Below are 21,580 nucleotides of genomic sequence, written 5' to 3'. Positions count from 1 at the left end.
AAGGCAATGTTCTCTTAACTTTAACCCCAAAACATGCTAAATAGGTTCTCAGGAGGTTTTTGCTAATGTACATAGAATCTTCCCCAACTAATGGAAAACTGGACACTGGAACGTCAGGGGAACATTACGGGTATCATTACAAAAACATTCTCTCTCCCTAGCTAGAACTGTCAGCCGGGTATGCCTTTATGCTCATGTTCACTAATCTGAGTGAAGAACAATTTGGCTTTATCTTTATATCCGACCACTCTCACCCTCTTTCTGGGTATTTAGAATGTTCTGCCAGTGATATCCGTGAGGAGCAGAAGAGTATACCGTAGACAGGGGATGAAGCGAAATCTGTGTGTGTGTACGTGTGTGTGTTGGGTTAAAATGCTGATTCACCGGTGCAATCGAGTGTAAGTGAAGAGGAGGAGGATGAAGAGTAGAGCCAATCCTTATAACCGGGCTCATCAGCACTGAGCAGATATTCATAGCATAATGACAACATCAAAATAAAGGGGATACCACTTATATAACTTAAATAACTTTCAACAATGTGGGAAGCCAACAATATAAATGTATAAAGCTCATTAATAACTTGACCTGGGGAATGGAGGCAGATTCTGAAATATTACAGTCTAGAATCCTGAATTGCATAAGGTACATACTGTAAGGATAAACTCAAAGTCTATGCAATAGCCAGTAAGCTGGCTGAGTGAATTTATAGGAGATTTAATGGAGGTAATTCTTGAGAAACAGAATGAATAAATAATATTTGGAGAGAGCAAGACTGCTTCACAGTAAGGATTCAGCATGTAATGTTTCAGTCTCTCTCTCTCTCCCTCTCTCTCCCTCTCTCTCTCTCTCTCTCTCTCTCTCTCTCTCTCCCTCTCTCTCCCCCTCCCTCTCTCCCCCCCCCTCTCTCTCTCACTCTACTTTTAAACCTTTATCTGTATAACTTTCCCACCATCTCTACTCTCTCCTGAGAATCCCTTGTTTTTCTACCCGTCTCACCCCCCCTCTTTCATCCTTTTATCCCCTTTTCTTTTTCTCCTATTTTTGCTCTGTCTCATTGCTATTGTTCTCTGTGGCTTCGTTTCAAGTGTTAATGTGTTTATTTTATGTGCCCTTCCTGCACTCATATTTCTATGATCTCTGGTTGTTTTCATCATATTGATCAGCATCTGTTTCCTTGTTCTTAATGGGCCTGTGCTGGGAAATGGGCATAGACATATATACATAGTATTATCAGACTGGTCCAGTGGGACCAATAATAGTCAAGGTTTAAAAAACTTAAAGCCTTGAGCTTTACTTCTCAACTCAAGTCCAGCAGGGCCATCTCAGACTCTGAGCCAGATAGCCATCATTTTAACTTTAAGGGCAAAAACTTGTATGAACTTAATCAATTCTCTTTCACATTTAAATGAAACTGCTTTAGCCTCCCTCCCAAGTGCTCTGATGTTGAAAGGACCAACTTTTTTGTTAGTAATTTCAAATGGTCTTAATTTTAAAAAGAAGCTTCCAGGGTCTCCCAGTAGATGGATAGAGGAAAGGACACCATCAGAACACAAGCCTGGTGGAACAAGGACAAAGAACACACTGATTATTTTGGCCCTAATCCTATGTTTGTGTGTGTGTTTCTGTCTGTGTGTGTGTTTCTGTGTCTATGTGTCTGTCCGTGGGCATGTGTGTGTGTAGATAAGAGAAGGAGGTGGTTGTTGAGAGTAGAGAGGGAGGTGTTCTTGGTAGATGCAGTAGGGTGTATGAAGAGTGACTGTGAAGGTAGGAGCAAAGTGGGAGGTGTTCTTGGTAGATGCAGTAGGGTGTATGAAGAGTGACTGAAGGTAGGAGCAAAGTGGGAGATGTTCTTGGTAGATGCAGTAGGGTGTATGAAGAGTGACTGTGAAGGTGTTCTTGGTAGATGCAGTAGGGTGTATGAAAAGTGACTGTGAAGGTAGGAGCAGAGTCACAGGATGCAGCCTTGTTTGTCTTTTTGTCCCGTCGGCTTTGATTCGCTCTAATTGGTCAGTTTGATCCCGGCCACAGTAAACAGGCATCTGTGGACGCCAGTGGCCTGTACTGTTCATAGTCTGTTAGAGAGATAAAAACAGAAACAACAGCAAGGATGATGGGAAAATGTAAAAATGTGAGGAAAGAAAAAGCAGAATCCTCAGAGGAGACCTCAAAAATCATGACCATCTGTGTACTCTTTTGAGAGTGTCTGTAAGGACGGGTCACGCTGTGTGTGTGTGTGTGTGTGTGTGTGTGTGTGTGTGTGTGTGTGTGTGTGTGTGTGTGTGTGTGTGTGTCTAGCTGCAAATCAGTGTTTGTTGGCGCATTAGAAAGTCTGTTAGAGAAAGCATGTGTGTTTGTGTTTGTTTGAGATGGTGTTTAAGGACAAGGTTTGTGTGTGTCTGCATGCGCCTGCGTGTGTGCCCATGCATGCGTGTGTTTGTGTGGGTATGTGCATATGTGTGTGTGTGGGTATGTGCATATGTGTGTGTGTGTGTGTGGATGAAGTGTTGGCGCTGGGCCATGGTGCAGTCTGAGTCAGGTGTGTACTGTCTGGCTGGGGACACAGTACAGTACGAATCATGATGACATAATCCTGCTCCAGACACACAGTCCTCCCTATAGGAGCCATCAACAGACACACAGTCCTCCCTATATGAGTCATCAACAGACACACAGTCCTCCCTATAGGACTCATCAACAGACACACAGTCCTCCCTATAGGAGTCCTCAACAGACACACAGTCCTCCCTATATGAGTCATAAACTGACACAAGGTCCTCCATATAGAAGTCATCAACAGACACACAGTTCTCCCTATATGAGTCATCAACAGACACTGTCCTCCCTAAAGGAGTCAACAACAGACACACAGTCCTCCCTATAGGAGTCATCAACAGACACACAGTCCTCCCTATATGAGTCACCAACAGACACACAGTCCTCCCTATATGAGTCATCAACAGACACCGCCCTCCCTAAAGGAGTCAACAACAGACACATAGTCCTCCATATAGGAGTGAACAACAGACACACAGTCCTCCCTATATGAGTCATCAACAGACAGAGTCCTCCTTATGGGAGTCAACAACTGTGTCGTGACTTTACTTTCATTAATCTGATGACTGTTATTTATCGAATCAACTAACTATGTTTAATTGTTACCCTGTTAAATTAATTATGTGACAATTAACTCATTAGGAATTTGGGGCACCACGAAAAGGTTGTTTAAAAGTTACCATCTCCCGAATTAAACTCTATAAAATCTATTATGTCGATAAGCAGTCATCTTATTAACTTTACCTCTTATCATATCATCATTCTAAACAGTCGTAACCTTTTGGATCTGCAAAAACCCCAGCCTTACTCATGATTCAGTACTACACACATGTATTTAATTATTTATTTACTAGCTAACTAAATAATAACACAGAATAAACATACACACTTAAAACATGATAAAAAGTTCTCTAGCGGACTGACACAACATGGCATCTTTTTACACAACAACATGGAAAGGGAGCGAGAGAAAAATACACTTTTCTTCTATACATTTCCGAAACTATTCTCACAGTAATCATATACTTGCACACAAACCGCCGCCCGTTTGGAATAATAAATCATGAATGTATTTATGCGTGAATGTCTTTGTCTATTGTGAAGTACTGAACAGAACTACGGAGTTCACTCTGTTCCACTCAGTCCTGAAGCTGCTTATTTGAAGATAGTCTAGCCAGACGTGCCGATGGTTCCAGTGGGGTGATGAGACTAGTGTACAATGGTGATTTAACAAGAATAGTAGGATGGTTTGAAGAGTTTACTTTTCTAGATATTTGACTCAGGACAGCTAATCAGCTGTACCAGTGATTGTCTGAGAGGGGAGTTTGTTTACCCCCAAGTGTTGGTATTCAGGAGTCGGAACACTTTGGACATGAGCTGCAGCTTGCCGTCTTTCTGGTCTAGTCTGGGAGGTGAGTCTATTTCTTCACCTCATGTTGAGGTTCAAAGTTCCAACCATTTCAAACGTGTAGCTACGCTCCACACTTTTCTGGTCTCATGTTAATCTCTTTACCAAGCCTTTTATGCACTCTGGCCAAAAGGGGACGGTTCCGTCAGTCTGACACACTCTCTGACCTCAATTGGGGCGTGGCTACTTACTATGCACAGTTTATAGGAGATAGATTCTCTTATACCTTCTAAAATCACATTAATATCTTAACAACAATATGTTCATCATTTTTTATATTTCATACACAACATTAAGAATGGAGACTTCATGCCTGTGGTGTAAATAGCTTTCAAGTTACAGTATTTCCTTCATAAGCTTTTTAAAGACATCACAAAACAAAAACCAATATGACATTAGTTTTCTACAGATCATCTCTGACCATTCCCCACGGTCTTATGTTAGAAATATTGTTCCAGTATTCACTTTTTGAACGTGTTAGAGTTTTGGCGGGGAGAAGTCTGTTAACAAAGAACATTCCTTGGGTTAAATACTGGAGGGGGAGAGAAAGTGCCTTTCTCCTGTAATTTATGACAGGGTGGGAACTGTCAACCCTCTGTGGGTGAGAGAGGGCCTGGTTATTGTCATTCATTGCCAAGCTGATCTGATGCATTTAGATCCTCACAGGACAGTCATGACAACTGTGAGAAGAGGGCAAGGGGGAGATATACAGAGGAGAGAGAGAGGGGGGAAGGGAGATGGAGAAAATGGAGAGGAGAGATGGAGAAAAGAGAGAGGGATATAATAAAAGAAGGGGAGAGAGAAAGGAGGAGAGGGAGGGAGAAAGGAGAACAATAGTAGAGGATCTGTCAGGGGAGGGGGACTACCAGTATGAGGTCCCGTCCAGAGACTGAGCCATCAGGGTGAGTTGTAGTCATCAGAGTAGGACAGTGTCTGGTTGTGACAGACCACCATTCTGGAATTAGGGAAATCCCTGTCCCTGCCTATCATATGGGAGCACAAATGTCCCACAGTCATATGAACTGATTATATTACACTTTCACCAACTGAATTTCAATGGGAAATGCCTCCTACATAATGGCATGGTCGATGAGCACTTGAAGGTAAAGAAACAGGATTTAAACCTACAAACAGGCCAATAGTGTGACAAAGGAATGAGTAGAGAAGCGTGGGATTCTCCCCAGAATGGAGTCTGGGGAGAAAAGAGTTATCTGAAGCTAGGATAGGTGTGAGAGTTAGGGGGTTAGGAGTGTGGCAAGAGACAGGAAGGTAGATATTGCCAGGGTAGGTTGGTGGGGAATGTGTTGACGAGGCTGAGGAGAGAGTTGGCGCTGGTGTTGAAATATTACTTTAGGCGGTGTGTGGATAAGTAGTAATTAAACTGTCATTGCCACACGTCGGGGAGAAAAGTCATCATTTCCATCCTGTGTCATTAATGCCGGTGTTTGGAGAGAGGAGGACAAAGTGCTATGGATATTCCGTTTTTTTTGCTTGCTTGTTTGTTTGCTTGCTGTCGGAGGCTGCTCATCTCAGGGGCCTGGTCTCAGTCTCTCTTGGCACAGCCGTCAGGGAGCTCTAAGTAGCTCTGATTAGATTTATGCTGTTTCCACTCTCCCTCCACCCTCGGCCCTCCACCTCCCTCCACACCCCACACACACACACAAACACACACACACACACACACACACACACACACACACACACACACACACACACACACACACACACACACACACACACACACACACACACACACACACACACACACACACACACACACACACACACACACACACACACACCACAGCTTTTACAAGCAGGCCTACTGGTCTGAGGGGTGGGGTGAGCGGGGCCAAGGGGGGGTGATGGATGTTAATTTGATTAGGTCATCAGCAGAGATGTGGCTCTGTTATGGCATACCCACTTTAACGGGCAAGGTGGAACTGAGATATCCTGCTGTTAAGGTAACTGGATATCTATACTGTTATCCTGTGAATGTATGTGTTATGTTGGCAAGTGTGGAGTTAGGGTTGGAGTTGATGAGAGGAGAGTGGGTATCTGTGTCTCCTCCCTCTCATCCCTCTCCTCCTCTCTCTATTTACCGCCCCCTTTCTCTAGGAGAACTCCCCCCCCCCCCCCCCGCCTTCTCTTCCTTTGACTCCATCCCCCCAAACCCTCCACCCCTCCCTCCTCTTCCCTTCTGTCAACTTTACAGAAGTATCCCTGGGTAGTTAGCACGGGTCTCAGAGTGTAGCGCATTGGGAGGGGGGTGGGGGGGGGGGGGGGGGGGGGGGCGATTTGAACCGTTAATTAAGTTCACACAGAGTTAATTGCATAATCTCCCTCTGTAATTATTACGGAGCCCATGGTTACCAGCTGGGGCCGCCACGCGAGGCTGAGGTAGTTGTGTTTATTCTCAGGTAATGAAATTAAACACCTCGCATGGTTTCAGCATTGACCTATTTCCTTATTTCCCTATCCGGCATACTGCATACTCATACAGTCAGAGCCGTGCATGGGCCTGAGCTTCGTGTTATAGAGATGTTCACTACACTCACAATTGGCTTGACTCAAGTGGGCTCGCTCTTTCTGTGTAAAATTATATATTACATATGTATGTGTCACTGTAGGCCTATGCTCAGTGCTAAGGGCCACATTCACTTTTGGGGTATACTACAATACAGACCTTGTCCAGAGTAAGGGTTGACCTTCAACCAGAGTGGGGGTTGACCTTTCAACCAGACTGGGACCAGAACACAGTGAGTCAACTTTTCAACAAGGACTCTAAATGGCCCCGTTTTGGGCCCTTGAATATCCACCTCAGTGAAGTGCCCATAAACGTTTAACCTGCTCATTTTTCTTAGATAACCATTCATTTATCAGACATCTCTGTTATGGGTTGCAAAGCCCTGCCCCATGATGCACACCTCTCCCCAACCAGCATCTCTCTTCAGGCTAGAGGGATGAGACTGCTCCATGTGGTGCACCCAGGTCTAATGTGTTTAATGCTGATAACTATGATATCAGGCATCATGGCGCCTGCATGGTTATTCTGCATGCGCTATCAATCTCTCTCTACTTAGATCTTTAAGGGCACAAGGTGTTTTTCTCTGCCATGATCATGTGTTATGGTGATGACTGCTTGTGAAGCCTGAAAAGTACAAGTTTATTATTTTATTTTTTACATTAAAAGCGTTTTATGTTTTGTTTTTGTTTTTGAGTGGCAACCCATGGGGTTTTACTTAAAAACAAAATGTGGTTTTCGAAGGATTAATCCCCATTCAATTAAAACAAGTAAATACAGTCTATTAGAATAGCCGATCGCCTCGGGGATCTCTGCTGTAATTGCTTCCTATTTGTTGTCACAAATAGCAACTGTGTAGGCTAGATCAAAACTGAGCGATAGAGACCGCAACCTTCCGCCGCCCGACCGAGAGCGCACCAGACTGGCATGCGCAAAGTGAGGACGACCGCTTTAATATTTTATCTACAGTAGGCAATGGCTGGACAGTCTACCATCAACGGGATTACCTTATCTCCCGTAACTCGCCATCCATCTTCATAGCCGCAAAATTTTGGGAAAAATAACATTTTAATACTCAAGTGTAATTATGGACTCCGTTTCTGCACCCCCGGTTTGCCGTGCACTTGCTGTTCCATGACTGGCGGGGATTTGACACGTAGCCCCACTCAGACGCGCTGTGACAGAAACAAGCCTCCTCATCTGGGAAGACTCAACAACCCTCGCCTAGTAACGAGATTTGAAGCCTCCCCCTTTATCAAACTAACGGGATCGTCGGATACCAATGACTTAAAATGACACCTTAAGTTACCCTCGTATTACGCGCTGGTGTGTGCTGTCTCTGGTATTATTTTTCCTTTTCATAGTGGGAGCGAAAGAGCGGGGAAACAGGAAACTCGTCCATCTCCAAGTTTTTCGGATCTCAGGGGCGCAGTGGAGGGAGCGAGCGGCGATGGCAGCCCGGATGACAGCAGCGTTCGCTCTCCTGGTTCTCACCGTGGCAAGTGAGTAATCCTATACTTAGACAGGCCCATATAGCAATAGCCTACCATGGCTTCTTGATATTGTAATTTGACCGCGACACACCCTGCATGTTCATGATGCTTACAGTTGGAGAGTGAATCATACTTTCTTGTGAATTTCAAGACCTAGAGGATACATAATGACAAATATTCTCATTCCTGTCTGGATATAGACTATGCGTAACGGGGATTGTGTGTATTATTGTTTCTATGATATTGTTGGAATTCATTGTGATGTTTTAATTGTTGCCCTGGTTTGATAACATGATATATTTTCAACGGGACATTATGGTCCAGTGGGGAAAGTCGTTTTCCGTGCGTCAGATTGTGTTAAGCACGTGATTTTTAACATGGCTCGATTAACTAACGTGCATTATTTTACACAACTAATACACGCTGGCTGTTATGCACTACGCATAAATGTGCCATATACACACACAGGCTTAGAGAGAAGTCTCCGAATTTCACACTGGAGGCCTACAGTAGGCCTAGCCAACTTTATTAGGCTAATGTTTGAAGCTTTTGGCCGAATTGATTAAATTATAAAACTGACTCACTTCACGTATCTTGTGACATTATATACATTTTATGACAGCCTTTTAACCGACAGGGAATTTCCATTTAGTGTCTAATTGAATTCTCACAATGGCAATTAAACATGCTTGATTAGGCTATTATGATTTCATTATGGCTAATTGTGCTTAATGGTTTGGTTTGCGCAAAGCCCACTGCTGCTGATGGTTAGGAAGGACATCAAGTTGTCCATCCAGGATTTGGAACAATAGCCTCAGTTGAATTTGACTCAAACCCAAAGAGGAATGCTTTTATTTCATTTTGAGTTATCTCTACAACATAGATATGTACATATGTGCGTCAGTGTGTCACCTTTTTAGTTTCTTTATTGTCCCTAGGCCTTCTTTATCAAGCCCTTTCATTCTGCATTTGTCAGTCACGAGCTGGTCAGCTACTGTATAGCAACCTAGCGGTGTCAAAAGCCCTGGTCTGCCCTTGACTGACGCTATCCATGGTGCTGAATTAGGGCCCCCTTGACCGACACTATCCATGATGCTGAATTATGCCCCCCTTGACTGATGCTGTCCATGCTGCTGAAATAGAGCCCCTTGACTGACGCTGTCCATGGTGCTGAATTAGGGACCATTGACCTACACTGTTCATGGTGCCGAATTAGGGCCTCTTGACCAACGCTTTCCATGGTGCTGAATTAGGATACATTTCAGCATAGTCACGCTTTTCAGATCAGCCTACTGGATTGTGGATTGTACCAACATGGTTTAAATTCATATAGGATTAGAGCTAATCTAGGTTTTGTAAATCTAGGTTTGTAATTAATCAGAGATGTGTTGCACCAATTAATTTTAAATCTGGATCAGTAAATCTATGACTAACGGTTTTAAACTGTGATTAGTGACATGTTACACCAATTTATGAGGTATTTCATAAGTTGAAATGAAGTAGCTAGCCTACTTGACAAATGAGGCCACAAAGTTTATGTTCCTTGATAAAATAATAACAACGTAACGTTAGAACTACTTCAACTCCATCTGAAAGGTTATCGTGTGTTGCCTGATTTGAAATAAAATCCATTATTTGCCAGTACTAGACAGAAAACTAATTTGTTAGCTAACGTAGCTAGGTAGTTTATAAACCAAGATAGCTAGCATACAATATTGTTTATTATTGTCGTTACTTAAAGTTATTTAGCAACTGTATTATTTGTCCGCTAGCCACCTGATCATGGCACGTCAAAGAAGTAAACATTTCTGTTTATGAAAAAAAATATTCTCGGAGCTGATGGAGAAATTTAGTAACGTACTGGAGGATAAAAAGAAAGTCAACACGACTGTCAAAAAAGAAGGAAGACACCTGGGCCACTTTTTTGTGACAAATGTAATAGATCAACACGGATTAAAGAGAAGAGGGACCCAAATCGGATGGGAAAAACTTCAAAGCGAAAGCCAAAAAGGATGCGGCAGAGGAGAGGCGGGGGCTATTTCAGACGAGAGCCTCTTGTTCAAGGGAATTCATCCTATCACCCAGAAGATATGCGATATGATTCTCCAGCAGTTTGCTCCTCTTCATAACCCATATGACTACGACGGACAATTTGACCCACCAATATTCAGTAAGCACAAATAATTGGTAAATATCAATGCCTATAATGTGTTAATGCTAACATTACTTCACTACAATCAGGCCGTTATCAGGCCCGTTACAGCATGTTGCATAATAATTATTATCTGAGGAACTCGTTTTGGTCTCTCCACAGTAGATATGCTGCCCTTTTATCAGTTAAACCACCTCAAGTGGCAGTTTAGAATTCATCTCCAATCTAAGTTTATATTCATTGAGCAAAATGATCAACATTAATCTATGTTCAATTTGAAAACTAAACTTAGATTAGTGGAAGGATATCATTTAACTAGGATTTATTTAAAACTAGGTTTAAAATTTGGTGCAACAAGATTAATAGATAAACCTTGATTTAACCCAGTTTCAGAGTTCATCCATGTTGGTGCAACCCACCCTGGGTCTTTTAAAATATACTATTTCAAATCAAATTTGATTTGATTAGTGTGTTTGGACCATGATAGTTTGTTGGTGATGTGGACACCAAGGAACTTGAAACTCTCAACCTGCTCCACTACAGCCCGGTCGATGAGAATGGGTGCTCGGTCCTCTTTTTCCTTGGCACAGAGACTATGGTGGTCTACTTGAAACATGCTGGTATTACAGACTCAGTCAGGGACAGGTTGAAAATGTAAGTGAAGACAATTGCCAGTTGGTCAGAGCATGCTCATAGTACACGTCCTGGTAATCCATCGGGGCCTTGTGAAAGTTGACCTGTTTAAAGGTCTTACTCACGTCAACTACGAAGAGCGTGATCACACAGTCGTCCGGAACATCTGATGCTCTCATGCATGTTTCAGTGTTACTTGCCTCGAAGAGGGCATAGAAGTAATTTAGCTCATCTGGTAGGCTCATGTCACTGGGCAGCTCATGGCTGTGCCCTTTGTAGTCTGTAATAGTTTGCAAGCCCTGCCACATCCGACAAATGTCAGAGCCGGTGTAATGTGATTCAGTCTAGGTCCTGTATTGACGCTTTACCTGTTTGATGGTTCGTCAGAGGGCATAGTGGGATTTATTTTAAGCTTCCGGGTTAGAGTCCTGCTCCATGAAAGTGGCAGCTCTACCCTTTAGCTCAGTGCGGATGTTGCCTGTAATCCATGGCTTCTGGTTGGGAAATGTATGTACGGTCACTGTGGGGACGACATCATCAATGGGCTTATTGATGAAGCCAGTGACTTATGTGGTGTACTCCTCGTTGTTCTATCCTGCCGAAAAATCTTAAAACCCACCAGCTGTGTTATTCATTATTCATGTCGTCGTTCAGCCACGACTCGGTGAAACATAAGATACAGTGCCTTGCGAAAGTATTCTGCCCCCTTGAACTTTGCGACCTTTTGCCACATTTCAGGCTTCAAACATAAAGATATAAAACTGTATTTTTTTGTGAAGAATCAACAACAATTGGGACACAATCATGAAGTGGAACGACATTTATTGGATATTTCAAACTTTTTTAACAAATCAAAAACTGAAAAATTGGGCGTGCAAAATTATTCAGCCCCCTTAAGTTAATACTTTGTAGCGCCACCTTTTGCTGCGATTACAGCTGTAAGTCGCTTGGGGTATGTCTCTATCAGTTTTGCACATCGAGAGACTGAAATGTTTTCCCATTCCTCCTTGCAAAACAGCTCGAGCTCAGTGAGGTTGGATGGAGAGCATTTGTGAACAGCAGTTTTCAGTTCTTTCCACAGATTCTCGATTGGATTCAGGTCTGGACTTTGACTTGGCCATTCTAACACCTGGATATGTTTTATTTTTGAACCATTCCATTGTAGATTTTGCTTTATGTTTTGGATCATTGTCTTGTTGGAAGACAAATCTCCGTCCCAGTCTCAGGTCTTTTGCAGACTCCATCAGGTTCTCTTCCAGAATGGTCCTGTATTTGGCTCCATCCATCTTCCCATCAATTTTAACCATCTTCCCTGTCCCTGCTGAAGAAAAGCAGGCCCAAACCATGATGCTGCCACCACCACGTTTGACAGTGGGGATGGTGTGTTCAGCTGTGTTGCTTTTACGCCAAACATAACGTTTTGCATTGTTGCCAAAAAGTTCAATTTTGGTTTCATCTGACCAGAGCACCTTCTTCCACATGTTTGGTGTGTCTCCCAGGTGGCTTGTGGCAAACTTTAAACGACACTTTTTATGGATATCTTTAAGAAATGGCTTTCTTCTTGCCACTCTTCCATAAAGGCCAGATTTGTGCAATATACGACTGATTGTTGTCCTATGGACAGAGTCTCCCACCTCAGCTGTAGATCTCTGCAGTTCATCTAGAGTGATCATGGGCCTCTTGGCTGCATCTCTGATCAGTCTTCTCCTTGTATGAGCTGAAAGTTTAGAGGGACGGCCAGGTCTTGGTAGATTTGCAGTGGTCTGATACTCCTTCCATTTCAATATTATCGCTTGCACAGTGCTCCTTGGGATGTTTAAAGCTTGGGAAATCTTTTTGTATCCAAATCCGGCTTTAAACTTCTTCACAACAGTATCTCAGACCTGCCTGGTGTGTTCCTTGTTCTTCATGATGCTCTCTGCGCTTTTAACGGACCTCTGAGACTATCACAGTGCAGGTGCATTTATACGGAGACTTGATTACACACAGGTGGATTGTATTTATCCTCATTAGTCATTTAGGTCAACATTGGATCATTCAGAGATCCTCACTGAACTTCTGGAGAGAGTTTGCTGCACTGAAAGTAAAGGGGCTGAATAATTTTGCACGCCCAATTTTTCAGTTTTTGATTTGTTAAAAAAGTTTGAAATATCCAATAAATGTCGTTCCACTTCATGATTGTGTCCCACTTGTTGTTGATTCTTCACAAAAAAATACAGTTTTATATCTTTATGTTTGAAGCCTGAAATGTGGTAAAACGTCGCAAAGTTCAAGGGGGCCGAATACTTTCGCAAGGCACTGTATTACAGTTTTTAATGTCCCGTTGGAAGGATATACGTGATCGTAGTTCATTATTTTTTATTTTCCATTGATTGTACGTTGGCTAATAGGACCGATGGTAAAGGGAGATTACCCGCTCGCCATCGGATCCTTACAAGGCACCAAGACCTTCGTCCCTGATATCTCTGTCTCTTTCTCATGTGAATGACGGGGATGAGGGCCTTGTCAGACATCTGAAGTAAATCCTTCCGGTCCGACACGTTAAAGAAAAATAAAAAAACACACACAATAGCACAATTGGTTAGGGGATCGTAAAACGGCAGCCATCTCCTCCGGCACCAGATGGTCACACCAAAAGCATATGCTTCCCAAGACTAGATACTTGGATTCTCAGGTAGGCCTAAAGAGTGGTCATCATGTCAGGTCAGGTGAGGTTGCATTGAAAAGTTGGTTTGTAACTCTTACATTTTCTTTGATAAAATGACATAAATATAAACTTTTAATACACATAGTGTCATTTTAAGGTGGGCTGGTAACACATGGTTGATATGAAGATGTAAAATGTCTAACTTCCAGTGCAGTAGGCTTCTTAATGTGTTTTTCTAACTTGGCTTATCTTCCTCCTGCGGACGTGTAGTAAGCACCTGTAGACTAGACACTCTGCCTGTCCTCTGAGAGCTGTCTAGGAAGACAACATAGAGTGACTGTGTCACTGTCACCTCTCGTCTCACTCTGTCTGGAAACAGCTAAATCTGACAACTGCCTCACTGGAGTTTAGCTTAATGTTCTCACTGTCTGGAACTCTATCTCAGTCTTTTCTTCTGTCTAGATCTCTTGCTTTTTACCTGGCTGCTCAATGCTGGTCTGCTCAAGGTTGGGCTGCTCAATGCTGGTCTGCTCAATGTCGGGCTGCTCAATGCTGGGGCTGCTCAATGCTGGGCTGCTCAATGCTGGGGCTGCTCAATGCTGGGCTGCTCAATGCTGGGGCTGCTCAATGCTGGGCAGCTCAATGCTGGGGCTGCTCAATGCTGGGGCTGCTCAATGCTGGGCTGCTCAATGCTGGGCTGCTCTATGCTGGGGCTGCTCAATGCTGGGCTGCTCAATGCTGGGGCTGCTCAATGCTGGGCTGCTCAATGATGGGGCTGCTCAATGCTGGGCTGCTCTATGCTGGGGCTGCTCTATGCTGGGGCTGCTCTATGCTGGGGCTGCTCTATGCTGGGCTGCTCAATGCTGGGCTGCTCAATGCTGGGCTGCTCAATGCTGGCTGCTCAATGCTGGGGCTGCTCAATGCTGAGGCTGCTCAATGCTGGGCTGCTCAATGCTGGGGCTGCTCAATGCTGGGCTGCTCAATGCCCAGGGGTGCAGGAAGGGCAATCACATGCTAGCAGTCTTTAGCTTGCTGCACGCATGCAAATCAAGTCACATTTGATTTGTCACATGCGCCAAATACAACTCATGTAGACTTTACCGTGAAATCTTTGCTCATGAGCCCTTCCCAACAATGCAGAGTTAAAAAATAATAATGACAATAAAATATTAACACGAGGAGTAAAATAAAATACACAGAATGGAGCTCTATACAGGATGTACCAGTACCAGATCAATGTGGAGCTCTATATAGGACGTACCAGTACCAGATCAATGTGGAGCTCTATATAGGATGTACCAGTACCAGATCAATGTGGAGCTCTATATAGGACGTACCAGTACCAGATCAATGTGGAGCTCTATACAGGATGTACCAGTACCAGATCAACGTGGAGCTCTATTTAGGACGTACCAGTACCAGATTAATGTGGAGCTCTATACAGGATGTACCAGTACCAGATCAATGTGGAGCTCTATACAGGATGTACCAGTACCAGATCAATGTGGAGCTCTATTTAGGACGTACCAGTACCAGATCAATGTGGAGCTCTATACAGGACGTACCAGTAACAGATCAACGTGGAGTACTATATAGGACGTACCGGTACCAGATCAATGTGGAGCTCTATTTAGGACGTACCAGTACCAGATCAATGTGGAGCTCTATACAGGACGTACCGGTACCATATCAATGTGGAGCTCTATTTAGGACGTACCAGTACCAGATCAATGTGGAGCTCTATACAGGACGTACCAGTAACAGATCAACGTGGAGTACTATATAGGACGTACCGGTACCAGATCAATGTACAGAGGTACGAGATATTTGAGGTAGACATGTACTTGAAGGGTCAAGTGACTAGGCATCAGGATAGAAAATAATAAGAGTAAAATAAAGAACAGAGTAGCAGCAGCAAATTATGAGTGTAGAAGTGTGTGTGTGTGTGAGAGTGTGCGTATGTGTGTGTTTGTGTTGTGTCTGTATGCATATGTGTGTTAAGTGTCTGTGTGCATATGTAGTGTACAGTATGTGAATGCGTGTGGGTTTTGAGTGGGAGTGTCAATGTAGTGTGCATAGGGTAAGCGCAAGATAGAGTCAGCAGAGCTACTTTGGGTAGCATTAATTGACTATTTAGCAGTCTGCACCCCCACAACCCCCCACCCTCCCCCACATCCCGCCGGGCTATGGAAATCAGCTCTCTTTTGCGTTAAAAACATTGTTTGTGGGCCTTTGGAGCTGCGTAAGGCTTTTACGTTTTGTTGTGTGTTTGTTCTATTATGTGTGGCTGTTATTATGTTGATGTTTTCCACTTGACAAAGTTTACAGTGTAGACGTGCGTACTCACTGACAGGCAATGTTAGTGATTCAAATGAACATTGTAGGTGTCCCACAGTATCACTTGTTTGAATGTGTTATTTTTTTAATGAGAATCGTTAGTGCATCACTGTGGTCTTGATCATGTCCATTCCTGAGGTGATATTTTAAATATTTCAGAAACACTGTTTTGGAAAGAATTGGCACAATACCTCGACGAATAATCTGGAGACCATATTCAGAGAGCAGAAGAAAATGCGATAGAGAGATCGAGAGGGAGAAAAAGGGGAGAGAGAGAGAGAGATAGAAAGTGAGAGATTATACTCTTTTCAGACAGAATATTTGGTATATTACCAGTAAAAAATATAATTCAATGTTAACATGACCTCCTTTCAAACAGCCCCTTATTTACATATCCGTGGGTGACTGGAAAATTGGGAGGGGTTGGGGGGTGTTGTTAATCCATGGGAGCTGTATGCATTTAAAAGGAGGGATGTGTTAAATAATGGAGGTATTCATGACTTTACCTGCAAAAAAGTAGCGAACCAGTCACACAGACAAGATACCTGTATTTTGGTTACAGGGTCTGTGCAAATGCAGGAATCATGACCAGGTCTTTAGGTGGCTTTTAATTTACAATGTTTTTTTGTTTTTTTACCGCCTACCCCTTTAAGATACACCAAAATGCTGGTATAAAAAAAGCAGGCATGGTAAATGATTGGGATTTTGGTCTCTTTGTGAAAGGGATAGACAGAAAGATAGAGAGATAAAGAGAGAAAAGGAAAGAGAGAGAGACGTCGAGGGGTCTCTTATCTAGATGACGTTCTGTGAGAGCCAGCAGCAGGAGTTGAATCAGTTGGTTTTAGAAACCAGGCTCCGCTCCCTCTCCTGCTCCAGGCCACATTGGTTGATGTGAGAATGACACACAGGGAGAAGAGAACAGGAGAAAACCAGTCTCCCTCTCCTGCCTTCGCTCCGCTCGACCTGCACTTGTAACCTGTTACTGTCGCTGGAGAGGAGAGCAGAGCAGGGGAGGGAAAGGGAAGAGGAGAGGAAGCGAGAGGAAAGAAAGGAGAGATGAGAGCAAGGAAAGAGAAGAGATGTGGGAGGAGAGTAAGGGAAGGGGGGGGGAGTAGAGGAGAGGAGAGCAGAGGAAGGCAATGGAGGAGTGGAAAGGGGAGAAGAGAGCAAGGGAATAAAGGAGATGGGGGATGAGAGAGCAAAGGAAGAGAGGAGAGGAGGACAAAGGGGAGAGGAGAGGGGGAGGAGAGCAAGGGAAGAGAAGAGAGAAGAGGAGGGGGTGAGGGGACGAGAGGAGATGAGTAGGCTGGAGGAGGGCTGGGTATAGTTATTCTCAGCGTGGGAGTGTAATGTCGCCTGCAACACAAGTGCTACTGTCACAGCTGAGACTGGGAGCACACACACACACACACACACACACACACACACACACACACACACACACACACACACACACACACACACACACACACACACACACACACACACACACACACATGCACGCACGCACACACACGTACACGCACGCGCACGCCAACGCACACGCACGCACACAAACACACACACCACCAACAACAACAGTTCTAACACAACCTACAACAGCCTGGGACAGCCAGCGCAGGAAATTTACAAACTGCATAGTTATGGCAATGATCCCAGTCAACACAATTATCACCTTCACAAGAATCATGATCAGAGCAGAAAAATCACACCCACAAAACAAGGTTAACAGTCAGAGCAGCCAAATCACAATGTTAACATTCAGATCAGCCAAAACACACCCACAAAACAAGGTTAACAGTCAGAGCAACCAAATCACACCCACAACACAAGGTTAACAGTCAGCACAGCCAAAACACACCCACAACACAAGGTTAACAGTCAGAGAAGACAAAACACACAGCTACAGTATCTGAGCTATCATAACCAGACCAATTTACAGAATATTTATATATATATATTGTTTGTATATTATATATACAGTACCAGTCAAAAGTTTGGACACACTTACTCATTCAAGAGTTTTCCTTTATTTTTTACTATTTTCTATGTTGTAGAATAATAGTGAAATCATCAAAACTATGAAATAACACATGTAGAACCATGTAGTAACCAAAAAAGTGTTAAACAAATCAAAATCTATTTTATATTTGAGATTCTTCAAAGTAGCCACCCTTTGCTTGGATGACAGCTTTACACACTCTTGGCATTCTCTCAACCAGCTTCATGAGGTAGTCACCTGGAGGTAGTCACATTTCAATTAACAGGTGTGCCTTGTTAAAAGTTCATTTGTGGAATTTCTTTCCTTCTTAATGCATTTGAGCCAATCAGTTGTGTTGTGACAAGGTGGTATACAGAAGATAGCCCTATTCGGTAAAAGACCAAGTCCATATTATGGCAAGAACAGCTCAAATAACAGAAACGACAGTCCATCATTACTTTAAGACATAAAGGTCAGTCAATCCAGAAATGTTTATTAAAGTGCAGATGCAAAAACCATCAAGCGCTATGATGAAACTGGCTCTCATGAGGACCGCCACAGGAAAGGAAAACCCAGAGTTACCTCTGCTGCAGAGGATAAGTTCATTAGAGTTAACTGCAACTCAGACTGCAGGCCTCAATAAATGCTTCACAGAGTTCAAGCAACAGACACATCTCAACATCAACTGTTCAGAGGAGACTGTGTGAATCAGGCCTTCATTATCACGGCTCAGGATATGACCCAGACGCAGACACAGGAGGTTGATGATTAAGTTCTCAGATCATTTATTATAACACAGGGGGCAGGCAAAGGGCAGGTCGAGGACAGGCAGAGGTTCGTAACCAGGTCAGAGTCCGACAGGTGCAGGACGGCAGGTAGGCTCAAGGCAGGCTGGAAACAGGAGACAAAGGGCTGTGAGACAGAGGTTGGATCCTAGACACATGAAAAGTGGGATGTATACGGAGGGTGTGGGGCAACAGAAGACAAACAGCAGAGAGGCTAAGAATCTTGGAGATGGGGAAGGTTTACGGGACTCCACCCAGAGGGGCAGATCCCGAGTGGACAGCCATACCCTCTGCCTGAGACTATAGCGGGGAGCAGGAGTCCGGTGGCGGCTCGCCTGTTGCCGATAACTGGAGGTGGTCTTTGGAAGGGCGGACCGGGCTCTCTTCCAGGTATGCCTACAGTGGCGGACGAACATCTGGGCCGAGGGTATGCTGACCTCTTCCTCTTGCTCAGGAAAGCTGATGTCCCAAGGAACACTCGAAAGGCGAGAGACCAGTGGACGAGCAGGGATGGGTGTTGCGAGCTTATTCCACCCATAAGAGTTGCTGGCTCCAGGTGGTGGGGTTGGCGGAGACGAGGCAGCAAAGAGCCGTCTCCAAGATTGGCTCGCTCTGACTGGCCGTTGGCCTGGAGTTGATGACCCATTGAGGGTGCAGAACGCCTTCCAGAACCGGGACAAGAACTGAGGACCGCGATCAGAGACCATGTCCACTGGAAGACGTGCTGCACCATGAGCTGGGCCGTCTCCTTGGCTAAGGGTAACTTGGAAAGGGGAATGAAATGGGCGGCCTTGGAAAACCTATCTACCACCGTAAGGATAGTGGTGTTGCCATCTGGTGGAGGGAGACCTGTGACGAAGTCCAGGGATATATGGGACCAGAGGTGGTGAGGAACAGGGAGTAGTTGAAGGAAGCCAGCCGAAGCTTGCTGCGGGGTAGAATTCTGAGCACACACAGTGCAGGCGGCAACAAACGCGGAGACATCAGGAACCATGGTGTAACACCAGGATGGCAGGCCAGTCTGGAGGAATGAGACCATTTCAGGATTGGGGAATGAGTCCGGGACAAACAGTTGGTTAGCCGGACACCCCCCAGGGTCCAGATGAGAATGCTGTGCCTCACGGACCTGGTTCTCTATGCCCCAGTTGAGTGCAGCCGCAAGACAAGAGATAGGGAGGATGGGCTCGGGGCCCGACTGTGTAGCAGCGGGGCTATAGAGGTGTGAGAGCGCATCTGGCTTCACCTTCTTGGACCCCGGGTGGTAGGAGATGGTAAAGGTGAACCGAGTGAATAGCAGGCCCCATCGAGCTTGCCTAGAGTTGAGGTGCTTGGCAGTGCACAGACATTCCAGGTTTTTGTGATCAGACCACACTATGAATGGATGTTCCACCCCCTCTAACCAGTGCCTCCACTCCTTCAGTGTTGAAGGATCGCATCTTCACTGCGAGTAGTTCTCGATTGCCCATGTCGTAGTTCCTCTCAGCGGGGTTAAGACTATTGGGAAAGGAAAGCGAAGGGATGCAGCTTTTGGTCCTGGGAAGAACGCTGGGACAGGATGGACCCAACTCAGATGTCCGAGGTGTCGACTTCCACCATAAACTGACGGGTCCAGATGGATTAAGATAGAAGCTGTATTCTCGAGGTGCGAGAATGCCCGGTCAGCTGCTGGAGACCACGTGAATGGAACCTTGGGAGAGGTGAGTGCTGAGAGGGGGGAAGCTTGGGTGCTGTAACCCCGAATGAAGTTGCGGTAGAAATGAGCAAACCCCAGGAAACGTTGAAGCTGCAACTCTGGATGTGGGTTGAGGCCAATTTACCACCGCTCTCTCACCTTGTCAGAGTCCATCTGAATATTTCCAGCAGCATTGACGTACCCTAGGAAGGAGATGGTGAAGCGATGGAATTCACCATTTTCTGCTTTAACAAAAAGCTGGAGACGTTGAATGATCTGTCGGACGTGAAGGACGTGTTCTTGAGCTGACTGGGAAAAAACGAGGATGTCGTCAAGGTAGACAAACACGAACCATTTCAACATGTCACGGAGCAAGCACATCGTTGACCAGGGCTAGCCGCTAGCCGTGTTAAAAAATGTTTTCATTTGTCTCCTTCCCATATCCGAACCAGATGGTAGGCAGTCCAACTTTGAGAAGATCGTCATCCCCCTGAAGAGACTCGAAAGCCGAGGAGATGAGTGGTACTGTGACAAAACTGCACATTTTAAAGTGGCCTTTTATTGTCCCCAGCAGAAGGTGAACCTGTGTAATGATCATGCTGTTTATTCAGCTTCTTGATATGCCACACCTGTCACGTGGATGGGTTATCTTGGCAAATGAGTCTCACTTACAGGAATGTAAACACATAAGCTTTTTGGGATCTTTTAATTCAACTCATGGAACATGGGACCGACACTTTACATGTTGCGTTTATATTTCTGTTCAGTAAAAATAGAGAGATGTCAATATATGGCTCTGGTCATAACTAAGACATAGGGTGCTGCTGCAGTACGTAGCTAAACCAGTTGAATGCTGGGAGATATAGGGGCAGGGCAGAGGCAGACGCAGCGGAAGTAGTTGGCCATGACAAGGCAAGGACACCATACTGTAGATGGTGGGTCATTAAATAATTTACTGACTGGATACTTCTGCCCGTGAAGAAGTAGAATATGTGTTGGATGGTGTCTTTTCCCATAAGAAACCAAAATATGTTGCTCTGAGCATTTGTCTGAAGTCTAATCAAGTGTGTTTGTGCATTGTGGAAGAGACTGTTGTTGTTCCCGGTTGGAAATAAAAGCGTCAGAGTATAACCTTTGATTGTGTTTCATACTTTCTGCATGTGAGATCATGCTGTTTTTTTTATTTGAGATCAGATTAATTATTGAAGCAGTTAGAGTGCAGTGGGTGGGAGGAAGAGGAGGAAGAGGTGGGGAGGGATATTATGCATTGGTCTGAAACAAAGTCCTCATGCTCTTTGTCTGTCTCTGTTTCTGCTCTGCCACGCCTCTGCCTCTCAAAATGAAGACTTACAGTGTAAATCTTACATACTCCCACTTCTGTCAATCATTTTGTAA

At 44.5% G+C, this 21,580-nt stretch overlaps 2 protein-coding genes across 2 annotated transcripts in view; one reads left to right on the top strand and one right to left on the bottom strand.

Annotated features, from left to right (window-relative positions):
- Nucleotides 1-21,580, bottom strand: part of LOC110488820 (signal-transducing adaptor protein 1) — a 172,597-nt gene that overhangs the window by 60,709 nt on the left and 90,308 nt on the right. The gene's annotated exons all lie outside the window — the stretch shown is intronic.
- LOC110488816 (neuronal acetylcholine receptor subunit beta-2) overlaps nt 7,383-21,580 on the top strand; it is a 33,430-nt gene continuing 19,232 nt past the window's right edge. The window contains exon 1 of the mRNA XM_021561221.3: nt 7,383-7,987. Coding sequence (XP_021416896.1) covers nt 7,936-7,987 — 52 coding nt within the window. The 5' untranslated portion in view covers nt 7,383-7,935. The remainder of the gene's footprint in view (nt 7,988-21,580) is intronic.

This window comes from Oncorhynchus mykiss, chromosome 14, assembly GCF_057628025.1.
Source record: "Oncorhynchus mykiss isolate SJ-2025 chromosome 14, ASM5762802v1, whole genome shotgun sequence".
In the NCBI taxonomy this organism is placed as follows: domain Eukaryota; kingdom Metazoa; phylum Chordata; class Actinopteri; order Salmoniformes; family Salmonidae; genus Oncorhynchus; species Oncorhynchus mykiss.
The sequence above is the reverse complement of the archived record's forward strand: the minus strand, read 5'-3'. Positions and strand labels throughout refer to the sequence as shown.